The sequence below is a fragment of the Salvelinus namaycush genome, chromosome 3 (genome assembly GCF_016432855.1).
Source record: "Salvelinus namaycush isolate Seneca chromosome 3, SaNama_1.0, whole genome shotgun sequence".
Classification (NCBI taxonomy): Eukaryota; Metazoa; Chordata; class Actinopteri; order Salmoniformes; family Salmonidae; genus Salvelinus; species Salvelinus namaycush.
This window is the reverse complement of record NC_052309.1, coordinates 9,156,700-9,180,415: the sequence shown is the minus strand read 5'-3', so window position 1 is coordinate 9,180,415 and position 23,716 is coordinate 9,156,700. Positions and strand designations below refer to the sequence as shown.

The 23,716-nt window shown below is 46.3% G+C and overlaps 1 protein-coding gene across 1 annotated transcript in view; it reads right to left on the bottom strand.

Moving 5' to 3' along the window:
* Window positions 1-613: 613 nt before the first annotated feature.
* The window catches only part of LOC120044778 (methyl-CpG-binding domain protein 2-like), a 69,506-nt gene continuing 46,403 nt past the window's right edge, over window positions 614-23,716 (bottom strand). The window contains exons 4-5 of the mRNA XM_038989453.1: window positions 15,727-15,851; window positions 614-1,226 (exon numbers count right to left, since the gene is read on the bottom strand). Of these exons, the coding sequence (XP_038845381.1) occupies window positions 15,737-15,851 (115 nt within the window). The 3' untranslated portion in view covers window positions 614-1,226; window positions 15,727-15,736. The remainder of the gene's footprint in view (window positions 1,227-15,726; window positions 15,852-23,716) is intronic.

Genomic DNA, 23,716 nt, shown 5'->3' with positions numbered 1-23,716 from the left:
GTAAGGAGTCAATACAGATTGACACAGAGCCAAGCCTATAGGACGTCTAGTGAGGAGTCAATACAGATTGACACAGAGCCAAGCCTATAGGACGTCTAGTAATGAGTCAATACAGATTGACACAGAGCCAAGCCTATAGGACGTCTAGTAATGAGTCAATACAGATTGACACAGAGCCAAGCCTATAGGACGTCTAGTAAGGAGTCAATACAGATTGACACAGATTTATACAACTGCACTCAGTCAACAGACTGAATCGTGTTGCAATCCTTCACATGAGGCCAGACAGGTTAAATACATCAATCAGTAACTGACTAGTGGCTACAAAATAGCTCTGGTCACCTTTAAGTACATGTCTGTTTTTTGGGGGATGAAACCGGTCTCGAAACATTTCCAATTTCATATCGTGTCTTCTCATCATAACTCTGTTTACTTGATCATGTGTCTGAAATGGCACCCTATTCCCTATAAAGGTGCACTATTTCTGACCAGGTCCCGTAGGGAATAGGGTATATAAAGGTTAAAGGGTGCTATTGGCGACAGGGCCACTGTTACCCCTACCTCTTTATAAAACGTCATCATAACACTATTACAGAACACTACAGAGACCAACGCTTGTGAATATAATGATTTATTTACTCTAACGTGATGCAAGAAATTTACACATTGTTCTCTCAAGGTATAAAATTTGTCTTAAATAAAGAGTTTTTTTTCTCCATTTACATGTTCATGTAAATGAATGAATCATGTGTTAACAAACCCTGAAAATAATATTCAATCCCTAAAATAGTTAGCAATACCAATCCAGCAGATTGCAACAAAGTTCCCAGAAGTTCAAATAGTATTGCTCAATATTCACCTTTATAATAAAAAATTATGACACAAAATAAGCATTGTTCTGAAATTATATATAGATATTTACATCAACAATAGTTTAGTCCAAAAAAAAAAGGCCTTGGTTTGAAGCTAGGTGAGTTAGATATCAAGGGATGTGTGACGTTGTGCAACGGGTCCGTTCGTCGAGCTCTTTAGAAGGCAGATTAACGGAGGACCATCTCTGGAGGAGTCCCTAATAACACGCTAATCCCTATGTAATGACACTACCTTTGACAGGGGCCATAGCGGACATAGTCAAAAGTAGTTCACTACACAGGGATTAGGCTGCCATTTGGGACACGGCCTCTGTGTGTGATGACTGTCTTCATCTTGGGCATTGTGGAACCTGCCTGTGGAGACAGAAAAACCAAAAAGAAGAGTTGAGCATCAGGACAAACATCATTTAATGAGAACGTTAAGGCTAGTGGGAAGCAACCAGGTTAGATTAGATTGGGGTGAATCACCAGCTGAATGTCCAACTGAAAACATAACATTAATGACTCCACCCTAACGGCAACACCCCCCCCCCCCCAGGGCCCAAACAGGGCCACTATATTTTTGACCAGGGCCACTATTTTTGACCAGGGCCCAAACGGGGCCACTATATTTTTGACCGGGGCCACTATATTTTTGACCAGGGCCCAAACGGGGCCACTATATTTTTGACCAGGGCCCAAACGGGGCCACTATATTTTTGACCAGGGCCCAAACGGGGCCACTATATTTTTGACCAGGGCCCAAACGGGGCCACTACATTTTTGACCAGGGCCCAAACGGGGCCACTATATTTTTGACCAGGGCCACTATATTTTTGACCAGGGCCACTATATTTTTGACCGGGGCCCAAACGGGGCCACTATATTTTTGACCGGGGCCCAAACGGGGCCACTATATTTTTGACCGGGGCCCAAACGGGGCCACTATATTTTTGACCGGGGCCCAAACGGGGCCACTATATTTTTGACCGGGGCCCAAATGGGGCCACTATATTTTTGACCAGGGCCCAAACGGGGCCACTATATTTTTGACCAGGGCCCAAACGGGGCCACTATATTTTTGACCAGGGCCCAAACGGGGCCACTATATTTTTGACCAGGGCCCAAACGGGGCCACTATATTTTTGACCAGGGCCCAAACGGGGCCACTATATTTTTGACCGGGGCCCAAACGGGGCCACTATATTTTTGACCGGGGCCCAAACGGGGCCACTATATTTTTGACCGGGGCCCAAACGGGGCCACTATATTTTTGACCAGGGCCCAAACGGGGCCACTATATTTTTGACCAGGGCCCAAACGGGGCCACTATATTTTTGACCGGGGCCCAAACGGGGCCACTATATTTTTGACCGGGGCCCAAACGGGGCCACTATATTTTTGACCGGGGCCCAAACGGGGCCACTATATTTTTGACCAGGGCCCAAACGGGGCCACTATATTTTTGACCAGGGCCCAAACGGGGCCACTATATTTTTGACCAGGGCCCAAACGGGGCCACTATATTTTTGACCAGGGCCCAAACGGGGCCACTATATTTTTGACCAGGGCCCAAACGGGGCCACTATATTTTTGACCAGGGCCCAAACGGGGCCACTATATTTTTGACCGGGGCCCAAACGGGGCCACTATATTTTTGACCGGGGCCCAAACGGGGCCACTATATTTTTGACCGGGGCCCAAACGGGGCCACTATATTTTTGACCGGGGCCCAAACGGGGCCACTATATTTTTGACCGGGGCCCAAACGGGGCCACTATATTTTTGACCGGGGCCCAAACGGGGCCACTATTTTTGACCAGGGCCCAAACGGGGCCACTATATTTTTGACCGGGGCCCAAACGGGGCCACTATATTTGGAATAGGGTGCTGTTTGAGATGCAGTCCTATTCTAAACTCTCAAAGGGCAGTCAGCCCCAAGAAGGATCTTCTTTAGGGGGACCAGAATGATGTGATGAGCACAGATGAAACCTTCTAGATTATCGGGGAACTGTAGCTGGGGGGGGGGGGGGGGGGGGAGAGAGAGCGAGAGCTGGGGAGCGAGAGAGAGAGAGAGAGAGAGCGAGAGCTGGGGAGAGAGAGAGAGAGAGGGAGAGAGAGGGAGCTGGGGAGCAAGAGAGAGAGAAAGAGGGAGCTGGGGAGAGAGAGAGAGGGAGCTGGGGAGAGGGAGAAGGAGAGATCTTTGTAAGTATAAATGTTTATTTCCCTTGTTTATTGTCTATTCCACTTGCTTTGGTCATGTAAACACGTTTCTCATGTAAACATGTTTCTCATGCCAATAAAGCACTTTGAATTGATAGAGAGATTGATATACTGTAGAGAGCTAGAGAGAGAGAGACATAGCAAGATACACACAGTACCAGTGAAAAGTTAGGACAGACCTACTCATTCAAGGGTTTATCTTTATTTGTACTATTTTCTACATTGTAGAATAATACTGAAGACATCAAAACTATGAAATAACACATATGGAATCATGTAGGAACCAAAAAAGTATTAAACAAATCAAAATATATTTTAGATTTGAGATTCTTCAAAGTAGCCACCCTTTGCCTTGATGACAGCTTTGCACACTCTTGCCATTCTCTCAACCAGCTTCATGAGGAATGCTTTTCCAACAGTCTTGAAGGAGTTCCCACATATGCTGAGCACTTGTTGGCTGCTTTTCTTTCACTCTGCGGTCCAACTCATTCCAAACCATCTCAATTGGGTTGAGGTCGGGTGATTGTGGAGGCCAGGTCATCTGATGCAGCACTCCATCACTCTCCTTCTTGGTGTGCCTTGAATTCTAAATAAATCACAGACAGTGTCACCAGAAAAGCACCATCACACCTCCTACTCCATGCTTCACGATGGGAACCACACATGCGGAGATCATCTGTTCACCTACTCTGCGTCTCACAAAGACACAGCGTTTGGAACCAAAAATCTCTGATTGGACTCATCAGACCAAAGGACAGATTTCCTCTGGTCTAATGTCCGTTGCTCATGTTTCTTGGCCCAAGCAAGTCTCTTATTATTATTATTGGTGTCCTTTGGTAGTGGTTTCTTTGCAGCAATTCGACCATGAAGGCCTGATTCACGCAGTCTCCTCTGACCAGTTGATGTTGAGATGTGTCTGTTACTTGAACTCTGTGAAGCATTTATTTGAGCTGCAATTTCTGAGTCTGGAAACTCTAATGAACTTATCCTCTGTAGCAGATTTTTGCGGCTGCACTTGAAGAAACTTTCAAAGTTCTTGAGATTTTCCGGATTGACTGACCTTCATGTTTTAAAGTAATGATGGACTGTCGTTTCTCCTTGCTAATTTGAGCTGTTCTTGCCATAAAATGGACTTGTTTTTTCCCCCAAATAGGGCTATCTTCTGTATACCACCCCTACCTTGTTACAACACAACTGATTGGCTCAAATGCATTAAGAAGGAAAGGAATTCCACAAATTAACAAGGCACACCTGTTAATTGAATTGCATTCCAGGTGACTACCTCATGAAGCTGGTTGAGAGAATGCCAAGAGTGAGCAAAGCTGTCATCAAGGCAACGGGTGGCTACTTTGAAGAATCTCAAATGAAAAAAAGACATTTTGATTTGTACATTTTTTTGGGGGTTACTACATGATTCCATGTGTTATTTCATAGTTTTGATGTCTTCAGTATTATTCTACAATGTAGAAAATAGTTTAAAAAAAAAAAAAATGGTACTGTATATAAATTATTTATAAAGGCAGGCACATTTAACAGTTAGGCTATTGATTATAGACCTAATTAAGTTAGGGTTCTCTCTCTTTTCTTAGTTTCAGAACCGCGGACAGCGACCACTATCCAACGCGGGAGAAAGCACAATTTGTTATAAAATAAATATTATTTTTTATTTGTGTTGCACCATTGTTCTTACACAGTATAACCACATACAATTTCAGTAGCCAATGTCTTAGATTGACGGACTGTACCATCCCCACGGACTTCACAATGGATCAGTCCACTCAGACAGGCACCAATCAGACACCATGATTTTGATTACTTTTTTGTTTTTTTTGCCACTGCTCAACTAAAGAAATGTCGTTAGACTAACAGCCAAACTATCGACCAGTCAACTAAATAGGGTCAGCCCCAGTGTGAACTGCTACGAAGACAATTACATTTTTATTTATTTGACATTCATTTAACTAGGCAAGTCAGTTAAGAACAAATTCTTATTTTCAATGACGGCCTACCGGGGAACAGTGGGTTAACTGCCTTGTTCAGTTTTGATCTTACTAGTTACTAGTCCAACGCTCTAACCACTAGGCTACCTGCCGCCCCACAATAATTGTATCTATAATGTTTGCTACACTATATACCATTCTACTAACAGGTACAATATCATTTCATATACATAATATGGAATCCATTTTATTATCTACCTGTTTGGTGCATTATGTACAGATCGCTGGATATTAGTCAATTAAAATAACAAAGGTAAAAAATTATTTTATAGGTCTATATATTAATCCAATATTTCTCCAATAAAGATAACTAATCAACTGATCATCATTGATTAGCTTTCATCATCAACACAATCAACAAATCAGCTCTAGAAACACTAACATTTAAAAATAACGTTATATAATGTGTTATTAATATGTTGTACCAGAGCACTTACACATCTGACTTTGCAACAATACCTGCACTTATGGTATCAAAGAGCTATTTAAAAAAAAAACGTTTTAAAAAAAACTAGGAAACTGCATACCAATAGCATGGTAGCATTAGCACAAGAACATTAGCATATTAGCATGAGCATATTAGCATGAGCATATTAGCATTAGCACAATAACATTAGCATATTAGCATTAGCATATTAGCATGAGCTTATTAGCATTAGCATATTAGCTTTAGCATATTAGCTTTAGCATATTAGCTTTAGCATATTAGCATTTGCATATTAGCATATTAGCCGGCGGGGCCAGTAAATGGTCCACAGTCAATATAACAACATTAGTAATCATCTCCGCTAGTAAAAGGCTTTCACTTAAACCAAAAAGAGAAAAGTCTATAATTAGGACAAAACGGTCCTATATTTAAGTGTTTGCCTGCAGCGCAACCATTAATTATACATACTTAGAGGCAACATTGGGTGGGGGGGGACAGTGATTACTCGCGGAATCAAATATTAACATGGTTCTCCTCTCCTTTACCACGAACACCGACAGCTGGAGGGAAACGTTGCATGTTAATGCAGCTAGGCTAGCTACCGTGCCATGCGCCTCAAGAGTGGTTTAACCTTTGGAAAAGATTAACAACAGAAATATAACTCTCTACTTTGATTTATTCCCCCCCTGAATACAGATCCACTAAATGGCAGGATGGTGTTAATTGCTCTGTAATAATTAGTGATGCATTAGATTCCTTAATAATCGAATAACTAATGATATTCTCTCTCTTGTAACACCCCCAGAGGCCCACCTCACTCTCTCACACACACACACACACACACACACACACACACACACACACACACACACACACACACACACACACACACACACACACACACACACACACACACACACACACACACACACACACACACACACACACACACACACACACGTATCAGGTTTCTAAATGACGTTGAACTCTTCTTCTTTGCCCCGTGTCTAAACACGCTGTAATTAACAGAGAAGCTAAAAGAGAAGGACAGCCTATTTGGAGAGATATAACATTAATGACAACCATGAGAGAAATAATGACTTTAACTCCCCCCTCATTTAGTTCCTGTTTCCTTTCTTAGACTGCTGATTGGTGCAAAGACTGGTGGTGTTGGGGCTCTGCAGTGAGAGGAGATTAAAGGTTGATGTGTTGGGGCTCTGCAGTGAGAGGAGATTAAAGGTTGGTGGTGTTGGGGCTCTGCAGTGAGAGGAGATTAAAGGTTGGTGGTGTTGGGGCTCTGCAGTGAGAAGAGATTAAAGGTTGGTGGTGTTGGGGCTCTGCAGTGAGAGGAGATTAAAGGTTGATGGTGTTGGGGCTCTGCAGTGAGAGGAGATTAAAGGTTGATGTGTTGGGGCTCTGCAGTGAGAGGAGATTAAAGGTTGATGGTGTTGGGGCTCTGCAGTGAGAGGAGATTAAAGGTTGATGGTGTTGGGGCTCTGCAGTGAGAGGAGATTAAAGGTTGGTGGTGTTGGGGCTCTGCAGTGAGAGGAGATTAAAGGTTGATGTGTTGGGGCTCTGCAGTGAGAGGAGATTAAAGGTTGATGGTGTTGGGGCTCTGCAGTGAGAGGAGATTAAAGGTTGGTGGTGTTGGGGCTCTGCAGTGAGAGGAGATTAAAGGTTGGTGGTGTTGGGGCTCTGCAGTGAGAGGAGATTAAAGACTGGTGGTGTTGGGGCTCTGCAGTGAGAGGAGATTAAAGGTTGGTGGTGTTGGGGCTCTGCAGTGAGAGGAGATTAAAGGTTGATGGTGTTGGGGCTCTGCAGTGAGAGGAGATTAAAGGTTGATGGTGTTGGGGCTCTGCAGTGAGAGGAGATTAAAGGTTGATGTGTTGGGGCTCTGCAGTGAGAGGAGATTAAAGGTTGGTGGTGTTGGGGCTCTGCAGTGAGAGGAGATTAAAGGTTGATGGTGTTGGGGCTCTGCAGTGAGAGGAGATTAAAGGTTGATGGTGTTGGGGCTCGCAGTGAGAGGAGATTAAAGGTTGGTGGTGTTGGGGCTCTGCAGTGAGAGGAGATTAAAGGTTGGTGGTGTTGGGGCTCTGCAGTGAGAGAAGATTAAAGGTTGATGTGTTGGGGCTCTGCAGTGAGAGGAGATTAAAGGTTGGTGGTGTTGGGGCTCTGCAGTGAGAGAAGATTAAAGGTTGATGTGTTGGGGCTCTGCAGTGAGAGGAGATTAAAGGTTGATGGTGTTGGGGCTCTGCAGTGAGAGGAGATTAAAGGTTGGTGGTGTTGGGGCTCTGCAGTGAGAGGAGATTAAAGGTTGATGTGTTGGGGCTCTGCAGTGAGAGGAGATTAAAGGTTGATGGTGTTGGGGCTCTGCAGTGAGAGGAGATTAAAGGTTGGTGGTGTTGGGGCTCTGCAGTGAGAGGAGATTAAAGGTTGATGTGTTGGGGCTCTGCAGTGAGAGGAGATTAAAGGTTGGTGGTGTTGGGGCTCTGCAGTGAGAGGAGATTAAAGGTTGGTGGTGTTGGGGCTCTGCAGTGAGAGGAGATTAAAGGTTGATGGTGTTGGGGCTCTGCAGTGAGAGGAGATTAAAGGTTGGTGGTGTTGGGGCTCTGCAGTGAGAGGAGATTAAAGGTTGGTGGTGTTGGGGCTCTGCAGTGAGAGGAGATTAAAGACTGGTGGTGTTGGGGCTCTGCAGTGAGAGGAGATTAAAGACTGGTGGTGTTGGGGCTCTGCAGTGAGAGGAGATTAAAGGTTGATGTGTTGGGGCTCTGCAGTGAGAGGAGATTAAAGGTTGATGTGTTGGGGCTCTGCAGTGAGAGGAGATTAAAGGTTGGTGGTGTTGGGGCTCTGCAGTGAGAGGAGATTAAAGGTTGGTGGTGTTGGGGCTCTGCAGTGAGAGGAGATTAAAGGTTGGTGGTGTTGGGGCTCTGCAGTGAGAGGAGATTAAAGGTTGATGGTGTTGGGGCTCTGCAGTGAGAGGAGATTAAAGGTTGGTGGTGTTGGGGCTCTGCAGTGAGAGGAGATTAAAGGTTGGTGGTGTTGGGGCTCTGCAGTGAGAGGAGATTAAAGGTTGATGGTGTTGGGGCTCTGCAGTGAGAGGAGATTAAAGGTTGGTGGTGTTGGGGCTCTGCAGTGAGAGGAGATTAAAGACTGGTGGTGTTGAGGCTCTGCAGTGAGAGGAGATTAAAGGTTGATGTGTTGGGGCTCTGCAGTGAGAGGAGATTAAAGACTGGTGGTGTTGGGGCTCTGCAGTGAGAGGAGATTAAAGGTTGGTGGTGTTGGGGCTCTGCAGTGAGAGGAGATTAAAGGTTGGTGGTGTTGGGGCTCTGCAGTGAGAGGAGATTAAAGGTTGATGTGTTGGGGCTCTGCAGTGAGAGGAGATTAAAGGTTGATGGTGTTGGGGCTCTGCAGTGAGAGAAGATTAAAGGTTGATGTGTTGGGGCTCTGCAGTGAGGAGATTAAAGGTTGGTGGTGTTGGGGCTCTGCAGTGAGAGGAGATTAAAGGTTGATGTGTTGGGGCTCTGCAGTGAGAGGAGATTAAAGACTGGTGGTGTTGGGGCTCTGCAGTGAGAGGAGATTAAAGACTGGTGGTGTTGGGGCTCTGCAGTGAGAGGAGATTAAAGGTTGGTGGTGTTGGGGCTCTGCAGTGAGAGGAGATTAAAGGTTGGTGGTGTTGGGGCTCTGCAGTGAGAGGAGATTAAAGGTTGATGGTGTTGGGGCTCTGCAGTGAGAGGAGATTAAAGGTTGATGTGTTGGGGCTCTGCAGTGAGAGGAGATTAAAGGTTGGTGGTGTTGGGGCTCTGCAGTGAGAGGAGATTAAAGGTTGATGTGTTGGGGCTCTGCAGTGAGAGGAGATTAAAGGTTGGTGGTGTTGGGGCTCTGCAGTGAGAGGAGATTAAAGGTTGTGTGCGTCAAAACTCCTTGCCTGGTTGGCTTAGGTAGGTGGTTGGTTGAGAGAGAGAGGGAGATGAGGGGGAAGAGGAGAGATGAGAAGAGAGATGAGGGGAGAGAGAGAGAGGAAGAGAGATGGGGAGAGAGAGAGATGGGGAGAGAGAGAGAGAGAGAGAGAGAGAGAGAGAGAGAGAGAGAGAGAGAGAGAGAGAGAGAGAGAGAAAGAGGGAAAGAGAGAGAGAGAGAGAGAGAGAGAGAAAGAGGGAAAGAGAGAGAGAGGGAAAGAGAGAGAGAGGGAGAGAGAGAGAGAGGGAAAGAGAGAGGGAAAGAGAGAGAGAGACAAGGAGAGAGACAAAAGCGAGAGAGGACTGTCATAAATAACAGCTTCAACTGTACAGCAGGCTAATTGGTGCGAAGGCTTTGTCTACTGTACACGGTATAATCATATCCATCCCCTATTTAACAGGGATTGGAGGGTATTGTGGAAGACAGGCTGCTGGCAGGCATGCAGGATTTCTGTCCAAAATGGCACCCTATTCCCTACATAGTTTACTACCTTTGACCTGGGCTTGTATGAGTGCCATATGGGCCCTGGTCATATTTGGTGCACTATGTCGGGAATAGGGTGCCATTTGGGATGCAGGAGCTGCGGTGAGAAGGCACTAGAGGTGTGGTGGGGGTGAAATGTGGCGAGGGGAGATATGGCCGAGCGGCCCCGAACCCCCAGTCTGCAGGTTAAGACCCTCACTCATCACTCAGCCAACCCCGTGGTAGCCTCGTCTCTCAGGCTTGTGTCCTAAATGGCAGCTTGTTTCCCTACATCGTGCACTACTTTTAACCAGAGTCCTATGGGCCCAGGTTAAAAGTAGGGCACTACATATGGAATAGCGTGTCAGTTGGGACTCAGATTCAGTGTGAGCTCAACGGCAGGCAAGCGGGAGGGTTAGGAGACGGACAGGAAATCCTCAACGCTGACTGCTGCCTCATCCTGCTTCCATCCACTTCCTAGATTAGCTAGACACGGGATTAAAATACAAGGTGGGAGATTAGCTAGACACGGGATTAAAATACAAGGTGGGAGATTAGCTAGACACGGGATTAAAATACAAGGTGGGAGATTAGCTAGACACGGGATTAAAATACAAGGTGGGAGATTAGCTAGACACGGGATTAAAATACAAGGTGGGAGATTAGCTAGACACGGGATTATAATACAAGGTGGGAGATTAGCTAGACACGGGATTATAATACAAGGTGGGAGATTAGCTAGACACGGGATTAAAATACAAGGTGGGAGATTAGCTAGACACGGGATTAAAATACAAGGCGGGAGATTAGCTAGACACGGGATTATAATACAAGGTGGGAGATTAGCTAGACACGGGATTAAAATACAAGGTGGGAGATTAGCTAGACACGGGATTAAAATACAAGGTGGGAGATTAGCTAGACACGGGATTAAAATACAAGGTGGGAGATTAGCTAGACACGGGATTAAAATACAAGGTGGGAGATTAGCTAGACACGGGATTAAAATACAAGGTGGGAGATTAGCTAGACACGGGATTAAAATACAAGGTGGGAGATTAGCTAGACACGGGATTAAAATACAAGGTGGGAGATTAGCTAGACACGGGATTAAAATACAAGGTGGGAGATTAGCTAGACACGGGATTAAAATACAAGGTGGGAGATTAGCTAGACACGGGATTAAAATACAAGGTGGGAGATTAGCTAGACACGGGATTAAAATACAAGGTGGGAGATTAGCTAGACACGGGATTAAAATACAAGGTGGGAGATTAGCTAGACACGGGATTAAAATACAAGGTGGGAGATTAGCTAGACACGGGATTAAAATACAAGGTGGGAGATTAGCTAGACACGGGATTAAAATACAAGGTGGGAGATTAGCTAGACACGGGATTAAAATACAAGGTGGGAGATTAGCTAGACACGGGATTAAAATACAAGGTGGGAGATTAGCTAGACACGGGATTAAAATACAAGGTGGGAGATTAGCTAGACACGGGATTAAAATACAAGGTGGGAGATTAGCTAGACACGGGATTAAAATACAAGGTGGGAGATTAGCTAGACACGGGATTAAAATACAAGGTGGGAGATTAGCTAGACACGGGATTAAAATACAAGGTGGGAGATTAGCTAGACACGGGATTAAAATACAAGGTGGGAGATTAGCTAGACACGGGATTAAAATACAAGGTGGGAGATTAGCTAGACACGGGATTAAAATACAAGGTGAGAGATTAGCTAGACACGGGATTAAAATACAAGGTGGGAGATTAGCTAGACACGGGATTATAATACAAGGTGGGAGATTAGCTAGACACGGGATTAAAATACAAGGTGGGAGATTAGCTAGACACGGGATTAAAATACAAGGTGGGAGATTAGCTAGACACGGGATTAAAATACAAGGTGGGAGATTAGCTAGACACGGGATTAAAATACAAGGTGGGAGATTAGCTAGACACGGGATTAAAATACAAGGTGGGAGATTAGCTAGACACGGGATTAAAATACAAGGTGGGAGATTAGCTAGACACGGGATTAAAATACAAGGTGGGAGATTAGCTAGACACGGGATTAAAATACAAGGTGGGAGATTAGCTAGACACGGGATTAAAATACAAGGTGAGAGATTAGCTAGTGAAGTACGGACTGAATAATAACAAGAATGTTCTCATTAGATTCCCTTTTTTCGAGTTGCAAAACACTTATTTATCAGGCTGGCACACACACACACACACAGACGACACAGACACAGACACAGACACAGACACACAGACACAGACACACACAGACACACACAGACACACACACACACACACACACTTCTACAAGTAGTATAGTCTGTCACATTCCTTATCACCATAGTCTAGGAATTCCTTTCCATCTAACTAAGTCTCCTTGAATCGATCACTTCTCTCCATCACAGGAGGCTGGTGGGATGAGCTACAGGAGGACGGGCTCATTCTAATGGCTGGATTACAACCAATGAAATGGCGTTAAACATGTGTTTTTCCATCCGTTTGATACCGTTCCATTAATTCCCATTCCAGCCATTACCTCATAAAGCTCCTCCCCCACCAGCCTCCTCTGCTCTCTATGCAGGCAGTGACATTAGCTAAATCTACATAAATCTACATAAATGAACAGTATTTTTCCTGAGAGAAAAGACTTGTGAAAATGCTTCTTTATCATTTGGTTTAGAGGATACATCAGCGTGATGTATTGGACACACATTTATCTTGCAGACTGGTTGGCGACCACGAGCTTAAATTAATGCAAATACTATTCACTTCGGTGGTTTGGATTTAAATTGTGTTTTGTGTTTTGCATTGTTCCCTGCATATGAATCTCCAGATGAAGAGAGTCAAGACATATAGCAGCCTATTCATCACAACCACACAGAAATCAATCAATGTATTGATAAGCTACCAAGGGAGTTTAAAAAATATATATATATATCCTTAACTTTTCAGCAAACTCTTGGTTGTACACAAACCACAAACCACTAAAGAAATGAGTAATGGCAGAACCTAGTGTTCTGTTCCAGTTGAAGCCAAACAGCAAAACGGATCATTTGGAAGTGGATGTTTCAGTCAGATAGAGAGAGAGAGAGCATCAGCATTCAGGAGGAACCTCAGAGTTTTAATGGACCTTCTAATATGTTTTTTCAAAATGGAGACGTGCTCACCCATGAAAGATATTCTGGAGTTAAACTGGAAATGGCCCCCTTTGGACTGGAGTTAGCTTCATAAAATGAGACGGGAGAGGAGGGGGAGCGCACTGCTGCGGGGAAAGGCAATATGAACTATTCATTTAGTTTAAACATTCATTACAGGTAGATAAAAATGATTAGGAGAGGGGCTGCGTCCCAAATCCACCCTACTTTTCAATAGGGCCCATAGGGAATAGGGTGATGTAGTTCTCTGGGTCAACAGCAGTGCACTATATAGGAACATCTCTCAGTGAAGGCAGCAGTGGAGAGGAGAAGCTCCGGGAGGGAGGATGTGGCCTAGCTGTCGGAGGGAGGATGTGGCCTAGCTGTCGGAGGGAGGATGTGGCCTAGCTGTCGGAGGGAGGATGTGGCCTAGCTGTCGGAGGCAGGATGTGGCCTAGCTGTCGGAGGGAGGATGTGGCCTAGCTGTCGGAGGGAGGATGTGGCCTAGCTGTCGGAGGGAGGATGTGGCCTAGCTGTCGGAGGGAGGATGTGGCCTAGCTGTCGGAGGGAGGAAGTGGCCTAGCTGTCGGAGGGAGGAAGTGGCCTAGCTGTCGGAGGGAGGATGTGGCCTAGCTGTCGGAGGGAGGATGTGGCCTAGCTGTCGGAGGGAGGATGTGGCCTAGCTGTCGGAGGGAGGATGTGGCCTAGCTGTCGGAGGGAGGATGTGGCCTAGCTGTCGGAGGGAGGAAGTGGCTGTCGGAGGGAGGATGTGGCCTAGCTGTCGGAGGGAGGATGTGGCCTAGCTGTCGGAGGGAGGATGTGGCCTAGCTGTCGGAGGGAGGATGTGGCCTAGCTGTCGGAGGGAGGAAGTGGCCTAGCTGTCGGAGGGAGGAAGTGGCCTAGCTGTCGGAGGGAGGAAGTGGCCTAGCTGTCGGAGGGAGGAAGTGGCCTAGCTGTCGGAGGGAGGATGTGGCCTAGCTGTCGGAGGGAGGAAGTGGCCTAGCTGTCGGAGGGAGGATGTGGCCTAGCTGTCGGAGGCAGGAAGTGGCTGTCGGAGGGAGGATGTGGCTGTCGGAGGCAGGAAGTGGCTGTCGGAGGGAGGAAGTGGCTGTCGGAGGGAGGAAGTGGCTGTCGGAGGCAGGAAGTGGCTGTCGGAGGCAGGAAGTGGCTGTCGGAGGGAGGAAGTGGCTGTCGGAGGGAGGAAGTGGCTGTCGGAGGCAGGAAGTGGCTGTCGGAGGCAGGAAGTGGCTGTCGGAGGGAGGAAGTGGCTGTCGAAGGCAGACCACTTCTGTTCCTGTCATGGTAGCAGGACTTGAAACGGTTGAGGAATGAAGACCTGAATATTTAATGGAGGCTAGTGCCTTGCCCGCCCATCTCCATGGATGCAGCCACTGCTACAGACCATAATATGACCAACAAAACCAGCTTTAAAGAAAAAGAGATGGAGGGGGTCGGACCACGAGAAGACCTCTTCGTTCTTAAAAGTCTATGTTGCTGGGGGGAGGGGGGTTCATTGAGATATTTGAGTTTGAATTTTAGGACCCCTTTAGGAAGAGACAGAGACACACACACAGAGAAGAGAGAGAGACACACACAGAGAAGAGAGAGAGACACACACAGAGAAGAGAGAGAGACACACACAGAGAAGAGAGAGAGACACACACAGAGAAGAGAGAGAGACACACACACAGAGAAGAGAGAGAGACACACACACAGAGAAGAGAGAGAGAGACACACACAGAGAAGAGAGAGAGACACACACAGAGAAGAGAGAGAGAGACACACACAGAGAAGAGAGAGAGACACACACACAGAGAAGAGAGAGAGAGACACACACAGAGAAGAGAGAGAGAGACACACACAGAGAAGAGAGAGAGAGACACACACAGAGAAGAGAGAGAGACACACACAGAGAAGAGAGAGAGACACACACAGAGAAGAGAGAGAGACACACACACAGAGAAAAGAGAGAGAGACACACACAGAGAAGAGAGAGAGACACACACAGAGAAGAGAGAGAGAGACACACACAGAGAAGAGAGAGAGAGACACACACAGAGAAGAGAGAGAGACACACACACAGAGAAGAGAGAGAGACACACACACAGAGAAGAGAGAGAGAGACACACACACAGAGAAGAGAGAGAGAGACACACACAGAGAAGAGAGAGAGACACACACAGAGAAGAGAGAGAGACACACACACAGAGAAGAGAGAGAGAGACAGAGAGAGAGAGACCAGCATCATCATCCATGACTACTGTCAGCACTAATGAGAGCAGCACACACAGCACTCCAGGCTTGGGTTGCCCCTGGTGTTCCATCCATCTACATCCCCAGTCCCCCTCATCCCACAGCTGTATCCCCTCACCCCTGGTGTCCCATCCATCTACCTCCCCAGTCCCAGTCCCCCTCACCCCTGGTGTCCCATCCATCTACCTCCCCAGTCCCAGTCCCCCTCACCCCTGGTGTCCCATCCATCTACCTCCCCAGTCCCAGTCCCCCTCACCCCTGGTGTCCCATCCATCTACCTCCCCAGTCCCAGTCCCCCTCACCCCTGGTGTCCCATCCATCTACCTCCCCAGTCCTCCTCATCCCACAGCTGTATCCCCTCGCCACTCTCCACAACCCTCTCCTCCTCACCATGTTTGGTCTATGCAGCTTTATCCTCTGAGTCTCTGCTGGATTCGACGGCCCGCGCCAACCCATCTGCCATCAATGCATCCTCCAGAGTCCTGCGGGCCTGGATCACCTTTAGCTCCTGTTCCCTGTGGACACAGAGAGGACTGGGTTAGGGATGAACACAGAGAGGACTGGGTTAGGGATGAACAGAGAGAGGACTGGGTTAGGGATGAACACAGAGAGGACTGGGTTAGTGTGTGTGGACCGGGTTAGTGTGTGTGGACAGGGTTAGTGTGTGTGGACTGGGTTAGTGTGTGTGGACTGGGTTAGTGTGTGTGGACTGGGTTAGTGTGTGTGGACTGGGTTAGTGTGTGGGGAGAACAATAGAGTAGCCAGGGTGTCTGGGCCCAAACAGCTTTATTACAGGACAGTGCCTGCCTCACTCCTTAATTAGAGGAGGAAAGGACTAAACACACACACACACACACACACACACACACACACACACACACACACACACACACACACACACACAGAGAGAGAGAAAGGAAATGCAGCAGCCTGTCTGGTTGGTGTTACAGTGTATTTGAGGTAGATATATACAAGGAGCAGAGGTGGAGTGAGGAGAGGAGCTGGAGCGAGAAGGGGAGCAAGGAGGTGGAGTGAGGAGAGGAGCTGGAGCGATGAGCAGAGCTGGAGCGAGAAGGGGAGCAAGGAGGTGGAGTGAGGAGAGGAGCTGGAGCGGAGATGGAGTGAGGAGAGGAGGAGCGGAGGTGGAGTGAGAAGGGGAGGAGCGGAGGTGGTGAGGAGCGTTCATAAATCCGTCGGGTCCAGGGGATTTACCACACTGCATAGGTTGACTTGCAAACACCATCTCTTCTACAGAGAACTGTTCTTCTAATTCAGCAACTATCTCAGGTTCAACTGTAGGAATGTCTAAGTTCTCAAAGGTGTCGAGTAAGGTAGCATTACCAGCGGATTCCAAAGTGTATAATTGTGAGTAAAAGTTATGAAAGCATGAATTGACCTCTAAATCATCAATACATTTGTTACCCAGCTCGTCAGTTATCTCAGGTATGGTTTGATTTGCGGTTCTTATAACACAGCTGGTGTGCTAGCATTTCCCCTGATTTCTCTCCATGTTCATCATTGTCGTATATGGAGATTTACTCGCTCGTTGAGTTGAAAGAAGATCAAACTCTGTCTGATGTGTCAAACGTTGTTTTAGTAAATATGCGGATGAAGAGTGTAAATATGCCATAACCAAATCCAAGATTTTATTTCTATGTTCCCCTCGGCGTTGAATATTTCACTTCCTTAATCTTGTTCTGTACGAAATAATTTGGCCCCTTATATAAGCTTTCATAGATTCCCCATACTGTTGGAGGTGTTTAAATTAAGAGAAATAGATCAATTTGAAACGATATAAAAGCAACAAAGGTTTCTCCTGATAGCAGTAGTGAGTTCAGCCCACAAGGGCAATAATTAGGCTGTGTATTTGCTATAAGTAGTTTCATAGAAGAAAATGATCCAAAATGACTATCGCTTGGTAATCACACTCCGTGATAAGTGGCAGAAATCTACTGTCTTATAAAAAGTAGTCTATAGGTGAGAAGGGTCTTGTGAACTGACGAGAGAAAAATACTTCTCCATAGCTGTGGGATTGTGGAAACGCCACGCATCAGATATGCCATATGTCTTAAAGAAAAAGCTGAATTGTGGATCCGGTCTTTGATTAAGATGATAACCTTAGCAGAGCTACGATCCAGATTGGGAAACAGTACACAATACATATCACCACCTAGAATTAGGCGGTGTGTGTCCATATTTGTTAATCGAGAAAATACATTTGAGAAGAATGAACTGTTATACCAATTTGTTGCATAAGATAACAGGGTGTATTATACAGTCATCCAACTACAATAATGACATGGCCTGCTGAGTCAGCCTCTACATTTGACATTGAGAACGGTATGTTCTTACTTATTAAAATGGCCGCTCCTCTAGTTTCAGAATGAACATTGGAATGATATGATTGACCGATCCACCCTCCTGTGGAGTGGTCTAAAGTGCCGAGCTGTGTGTCCTGAAGAAAGGAGATGTCTACTTTAAGGTGATTTAAATGAGAAATAACCCTTTTATGGTTCACTGGGTGATTTAAAGATTTAACATTAAAGCTAGTAAAAGTGACCGGGCAACCAGCTGTCCTTCTCATGATATTAGGCCTAGCCATGTAAAGTCAACCAGCTGTCCCCCTCATGATATTAGGCCTAGCCATGTAAAGTCAACCAGCTGTCCCTCTCATGATATCGGGCCTAGCCATGTAAAGTCTACCAGCTGTCCCTCTCATGATATTAGGCCTAGCCATGTAAAGTCAACCAGCTGTCCCTCTCATGATATCAGGCCTAGCCATGTAAAGTCTACCAGCTGTCCCTCTCATGATATTAGGCCTAGCCATGTAAAGTCAACCAGCTGTCCCTCTCATGATATCGGGCCTAGCCATGTAAAGTCAACCAGCTGTCCCTCTCATGATATCGGGCCTAGCCATGTAAAGTCTACCAGCTGTCCCTCTCATGATATTAGGCCTAGCCATGTAAAGTCAACCAGCTGTCCCTCTCATGATATCGGGCCTAGCCATGTAAAGTCAACCAGCTGTCCCTCTCATGATATTAGGCCTAGCCAAGTAAATCAACCAGCTGTCCCTCATATTAGGCCTAGCCAAGTAAAGCAACCAGCTGTCCCTCTCATGATATCAGGCCTAGCCATGTAAAGTCAACCAGCTGTCCCCCTCATGATATTAGGCCTAGCCATGTAAAGTCAACCAGCTGTCCCTCTCATGATATTAGGCCTAGCCAAGTAAATCAACCAGCTGTCCCTCTCATGATATTAGGCCTAGCCAAGTAAATCAACCAGCTGTCCCTCATATTAGGCCTAGCCAAGTAAAGCAACCAGCTGTCCCTCTCATGATATCAGGCCTAGCCATGTAAAGTCAACCAGCTGTCCCCCTCATGATATTAGGCCTAGCCATGTAAAGTCAACCAGCTGTCCCTCTCATGATATTAGGCCTAGCCAAGTAAATCAACCAGCTGTCCCTCTCATGATATCAGGCCTAGCCATGTAAAGTCAACCAGCTGTCTCCCTCATGATATCAGGCCTAGCCATGTAAAGTCAACCAGCTGTCCCTCTCATGATATCAGGCCTAGCCATGTAAAGTCAACCAGCTGTCCCCCTCATGATATCAGGCCTAGCCATGTAAAGTCAACCAGCTGTCCCTCTCATGATATCAGGCCTAGCCATGTAAAGTCAACCAGCTGTCCCCCTCATGATATCAGGCCTAGCCATGTAAAGTCAACCAGCTGTCCCTCTCATGATATTAGGCCAAGCCAAGTAAATCAACCAGCTGTCCCTCATATTAGGCCTAGCCAAGTAAAGCAACCAGCTGTCCCTCTCATGATATCAGGCCTAGGCATGTAAAGTCAACCAGCTGTCCCCCTCATGATATTAGGCCTAGCCATGTAAAGTCAACCAGCTGTCCCTCTCATGATATTAGGCCTAGCCAAGTAAATCAACCTCTCATGATATTAGGCCTAGCCAAGTAAAGCAACCAGCTGTCCCTCTCATGATATCAGGCCTAGCCATGTAAAGTCAACCAGCTGTCCCCCTCATGATATTAGGCCTAGCCATGTAAAGCAACCAGCTATCCCTGATATTAGGCCTAGCCATGTAAAGTCAGGTGGGAAAAGGATAGATGCCAGATTACAATAACAACTAATCCATTAAACATTTTTCAAATGAGAAAAAAAAAAAAAAAAACTAAAGTTGAAGAAGAATTTAAAAAAAAACGTAAACAAACAATATTGTGAAGTTTGGAAAAGTAGAACCACCCCTGATGACAAGGTAACCGCTAATCCCCACACACGATGTGTTTGTGGTGGGTAACACTACACCTAGAGAGAGCCCTGATGAAATAGTGAAGGATTTAAACTAAGTTGAACATAATAAATAAATAATAAATACTTATTTATAACCCAAAACTAGGCGGTTTTAAAAGAAAGTATAAAACATTTGATAAATCACATCTTACAGCCAAATCCTGAGCACTCTGGTTTTCATCAAGGATCTCTCTGTACTTGGCTCCGTTCATCTTTCCCTCCATCCTGACTAGTCTCCCAGTCCCTGCAGCTGAAAAACATCCCCACAGCATGATGCTGCCAACACCATGCTTCACCGTAGGGATGGTGCCAGGTTTCCTCCAGACGTGACGCTTGGCATTCAGGCCAAAGAGTTCAATCTTGTGGTTTCATCAGACCAGAGAATCTTGTGTCCTTTAAGTTCCTTTCGACAAAACTCCAAGCGGGCTGTCATGTGCTTTTTAATGAGGAGTGGATTCCGTCTACCCACTCTACCATAAAGGCCTTAGTGTTGCAGAGATGGTTGTCCTTCTGGAAGTTTCTCCCATCTCCACAGAGGAACTCCGGAGTTCTGTCAGAGTGACAATCGGGTTATCTAGGAAGAGTCATAGTGGTTCCAAACTTCTTCCATTTAAGAATGATGGAGGCCACTGTGTTCTTGGGAACCTTCAATGCTGCAGAAATGTTTTGTTACCCTTCCCCAGATCTGTGCTTTCGACACAATCTTGTCTCGGAGCTCAACGGACAATTTCTTCGATCTCATGGCTTGGTTTTTGCTCTGACATGCACTGTCAACTGTGGGACCTTATATAGACAGGTGTGTGCCTTTCCAAAGGACAATTAATTGAATTTACCACAGGTGGACTCCAATCAAGTTGTAGAAACATCTCAAGGATGATCAATGGAAACAGGATGCGCCTGGGCTCCATTTCGAGTCTCATAGCAAAGGGTCTGAATACTTATGTAAATAAGTCATTATGGGGTATTGTATGTAGATTGATGAGAAAAAACGAATATTTAATACATTTTAGAATAAGGCTGTAATGTAACAAAATGTGGGGGTCTGAATACTTTCTGAATGCACTGTGTTTCTTTGTAGGCTATATCAATGAAATAACTGAAATAATATAGCCTACAGAATTAATTTTCCTTCTTAAGCTCCCTGTCTGGACCCTGACCTATTTAGAGTGTTAATGTGCTGTTTAATATGACATGTAGTCTATTTGAAATGATGAACGCTTCTTACATTCACCTTTTCATATTTATTCAAATACTTTTCACTCAAATCCAGATGTACAGGTAGAGTCAGTACAGGTAGGGTCAGTACAGGTAGAGTCAGTACAGGTAGAGTCAGTACAGGTAGAGTCAGTACAGGTAGAGTCAGTACAGGTAGGGTCAGTACAGGTAGGGTCAGTACAGGTAGGGTCAGTACAGGTAGGGTCAGTACAGGTAGGGTCAGTACAGGTAAAGTCAGTACAGGTAGGGTCAGTACAGGTAGAGTCAGTACAGGTAGGGTCAGTACAGGTAGGGTCAGTACAGGTAGAGTCAGTACAGGTAAAGTCAGTACAGGTAGGTAGTCAGTACAGGTAGGGTCAGTACAGGTAGGGTCAGTACAGGTAGGGTCAGTACAGGTAGGGTCAGTACAGGTAGAGTCAGTACAGGTAGGGTCAGTACAGGTAAAGTCAGTACAGGTAGGGTCAGTACAGGTAGGTAGTCAGTACAGGTAGGTAGTCAGTACAGGTAGGTAGTCAGTACAGGTAGGTAGTCAGTACAGGTAGAGTCAGTACAGGTAGGGTCAGTACAGGTAGAGTCAGTACAGGTAGAGTCAGTACAGGTAGGGTCAGTACAGGTAGGGTCAGTACAGGTAGAGTCAGTACAGGTAGAGTCAGTACAGGTAGGGTCAGTACAGGTAGGGTCAGTACAGGTAGGGTCAGTACAGGTAGAGTCAGTACAGGTAGGGTCAGTACAGGTAGAGTCAGTACAGGTAGGGTCAGTACAGGTAGGGTCAGTACAGGTAAAGTCAGTACAGGTAGGATCAGTACAGGTAGAGTCAGTACAGGTAGGGTCAGTACAGGTAAAGTCAGTACAGGTAGAGGCAGGACAGGTAGGGTCAGTACAGGTAGAGGCAGTACAGGTAGGGTCAGTACAGGTAGAGTCAGTACAGGTAGGGTCAGTGCAGGTAAAGTCAGCGCAGGTAGGGTCAGTACAGGTAGGGTCAGTACAGGTAGGGTCAGTACAGGTAGAGTCAGTACAGGTAGAGTCAGTACAGGTAGAGTCAGTACAGGTAGAGTCAGTACAGGTAGGGTCAGTACAGGTAGAGTCAGTACAGGTAGGGTCAGTACAGGTTAAGTCAGTGCAGGTAGGGTCAGTACAGGTAGGGTCAGTACAGGTAGGGTCAGTACAGGTAGAGGCAGTACAGGTAGAGTCAGTACAGGTAGGGTCAGTACAGGTAGAGTCAGTACAGGTAGAGTCAGTACAGGTAGAGTCAGTACAGGTAGGTTCAGTACAGGTAGGGTCAGTACAGGTAGGGTCAGTACAGGTAGAGTCAGTACAGGTAGAGTCAGTACAGGTAGGGTCAGTACAGGTAGGGTCAGTACAGGTAGGGTCAGTACAGGTAGAGGCAGGACAGGTAGGGTCAGTACAGGTAGGGTCAGTACAGGTAGAGTCAGTGCAGGTAGAGTCAGTGCAGGTAGAGTCAGTACAGGTAGAGTCAGTACAGGTAGGTAGTCAGTACAGGTAGGTAGTCAGTACAGGTAGGTAGTCAGTACAGGTAGGTAGTCAGTACAGGTAGGGTCAGTACAGGTAGGTAGTCAGTACAGGTAGGTAGTCAGTACAGGTAGGTAGTCAGTACAGGTAGAGTCAGTACAGGTAGAGTCAGTACAGGTAGAGTCAGTACAGGTAGGGTCAGTACAGGTAGGGTCAGTACAGGTAGAGTCAGTACAGGTAGGGTCAGTACAGGTAGAGTCAGTACAGGTAGAGTCAGTACAGGTAGGGTCAGTACAGGTAGGTAGTCAGTACAGGTAGAGTCAGTACAGGTAGAGTCAGTACAGGTAGGTAGTCAGTACAGGTAGAGTCAGTACAGGTAGGGTCAGTACAGGTAGGTAGTCAGTACAGGTAGAGTCAGTACAGGTAGAGTCAGTACAGGTAGGGTCAGTACAGGTAGGTAGTCAGTACAGGTAGGTAGTCAGTACAGGTAGAGTCAGTACAGGTAGGGTCAGTACAGGTAGGGTCAGTACAGGTAGAGTCAGTACAGGTAGGGTCAGTACAGGTAGAGTCAGTACAGGTAGAGTCAGTACAGGTAGAGTCAGTACAGGTAGGTAGTCAGTACAGGTAGGGTCAGTACAGGTAGAGTCAGTACAGGTAGGGTCAGTACAGGTAGGGTCAGTACAGGTAGGGTCAGTACAGGTAGGGTCAGTACAGGTAGAGTCAGTACAGGTAGAGTCAGTGCAGGTAGGTAGTCAGTACAGGTAGTTAGTCAGTACAGGTAGTTAGTCAGTACAGGTAGGGTCAGTACAGGTAGAGTCAGTACAGGTAGGGTCAGTACAGGTAGGTAGTCAGTACAGGTAGGTAGTCAGTACAGGTAGGGTCAGTACAGGTAGAGTCAGTACAGGTAGAGTCAGTACAGGTAGGTAGTCAGTACAGGTAGGTAGTCAGTACAGGTAGGGTCAGTACAGGTAGAGTCAGTACAGGTAGGGTCAGTACAGGTAGAGTCAGTACAGGTAGAGTCAGTACAGGTAGGTAGTCAGTACAGGTAGGGTCAGTACAGGTAGGTAGTCAGTACAGGTAGGTAGTCAGTACAGGTAGGGTCAGTACAGGTAGGGTCAGTACAGGTAGAGGCAGGACAGGTAGAGTCAGTACAGGTAGAGTCAGTACAGGTAGGGTCAGTACAGGTAGGGTCAGTACAGGTAGAGTCAGTACAGGTAGAGTCAGTACAGGTAGGGTCAGTACAGGTAGAGTCAGCACAGGTAGAGTCAGCGCAGGTAGAGTCAGCGCAGGTAGAGTCAGTGCAGGTAGAGTCAGTGCAGGTAAGGTCAGTGCAGGTAAGGTCAGTACAGGTAGAGTCAGTACAGGTAGAGTCAGTACAGGTAGGGTCAGTACAG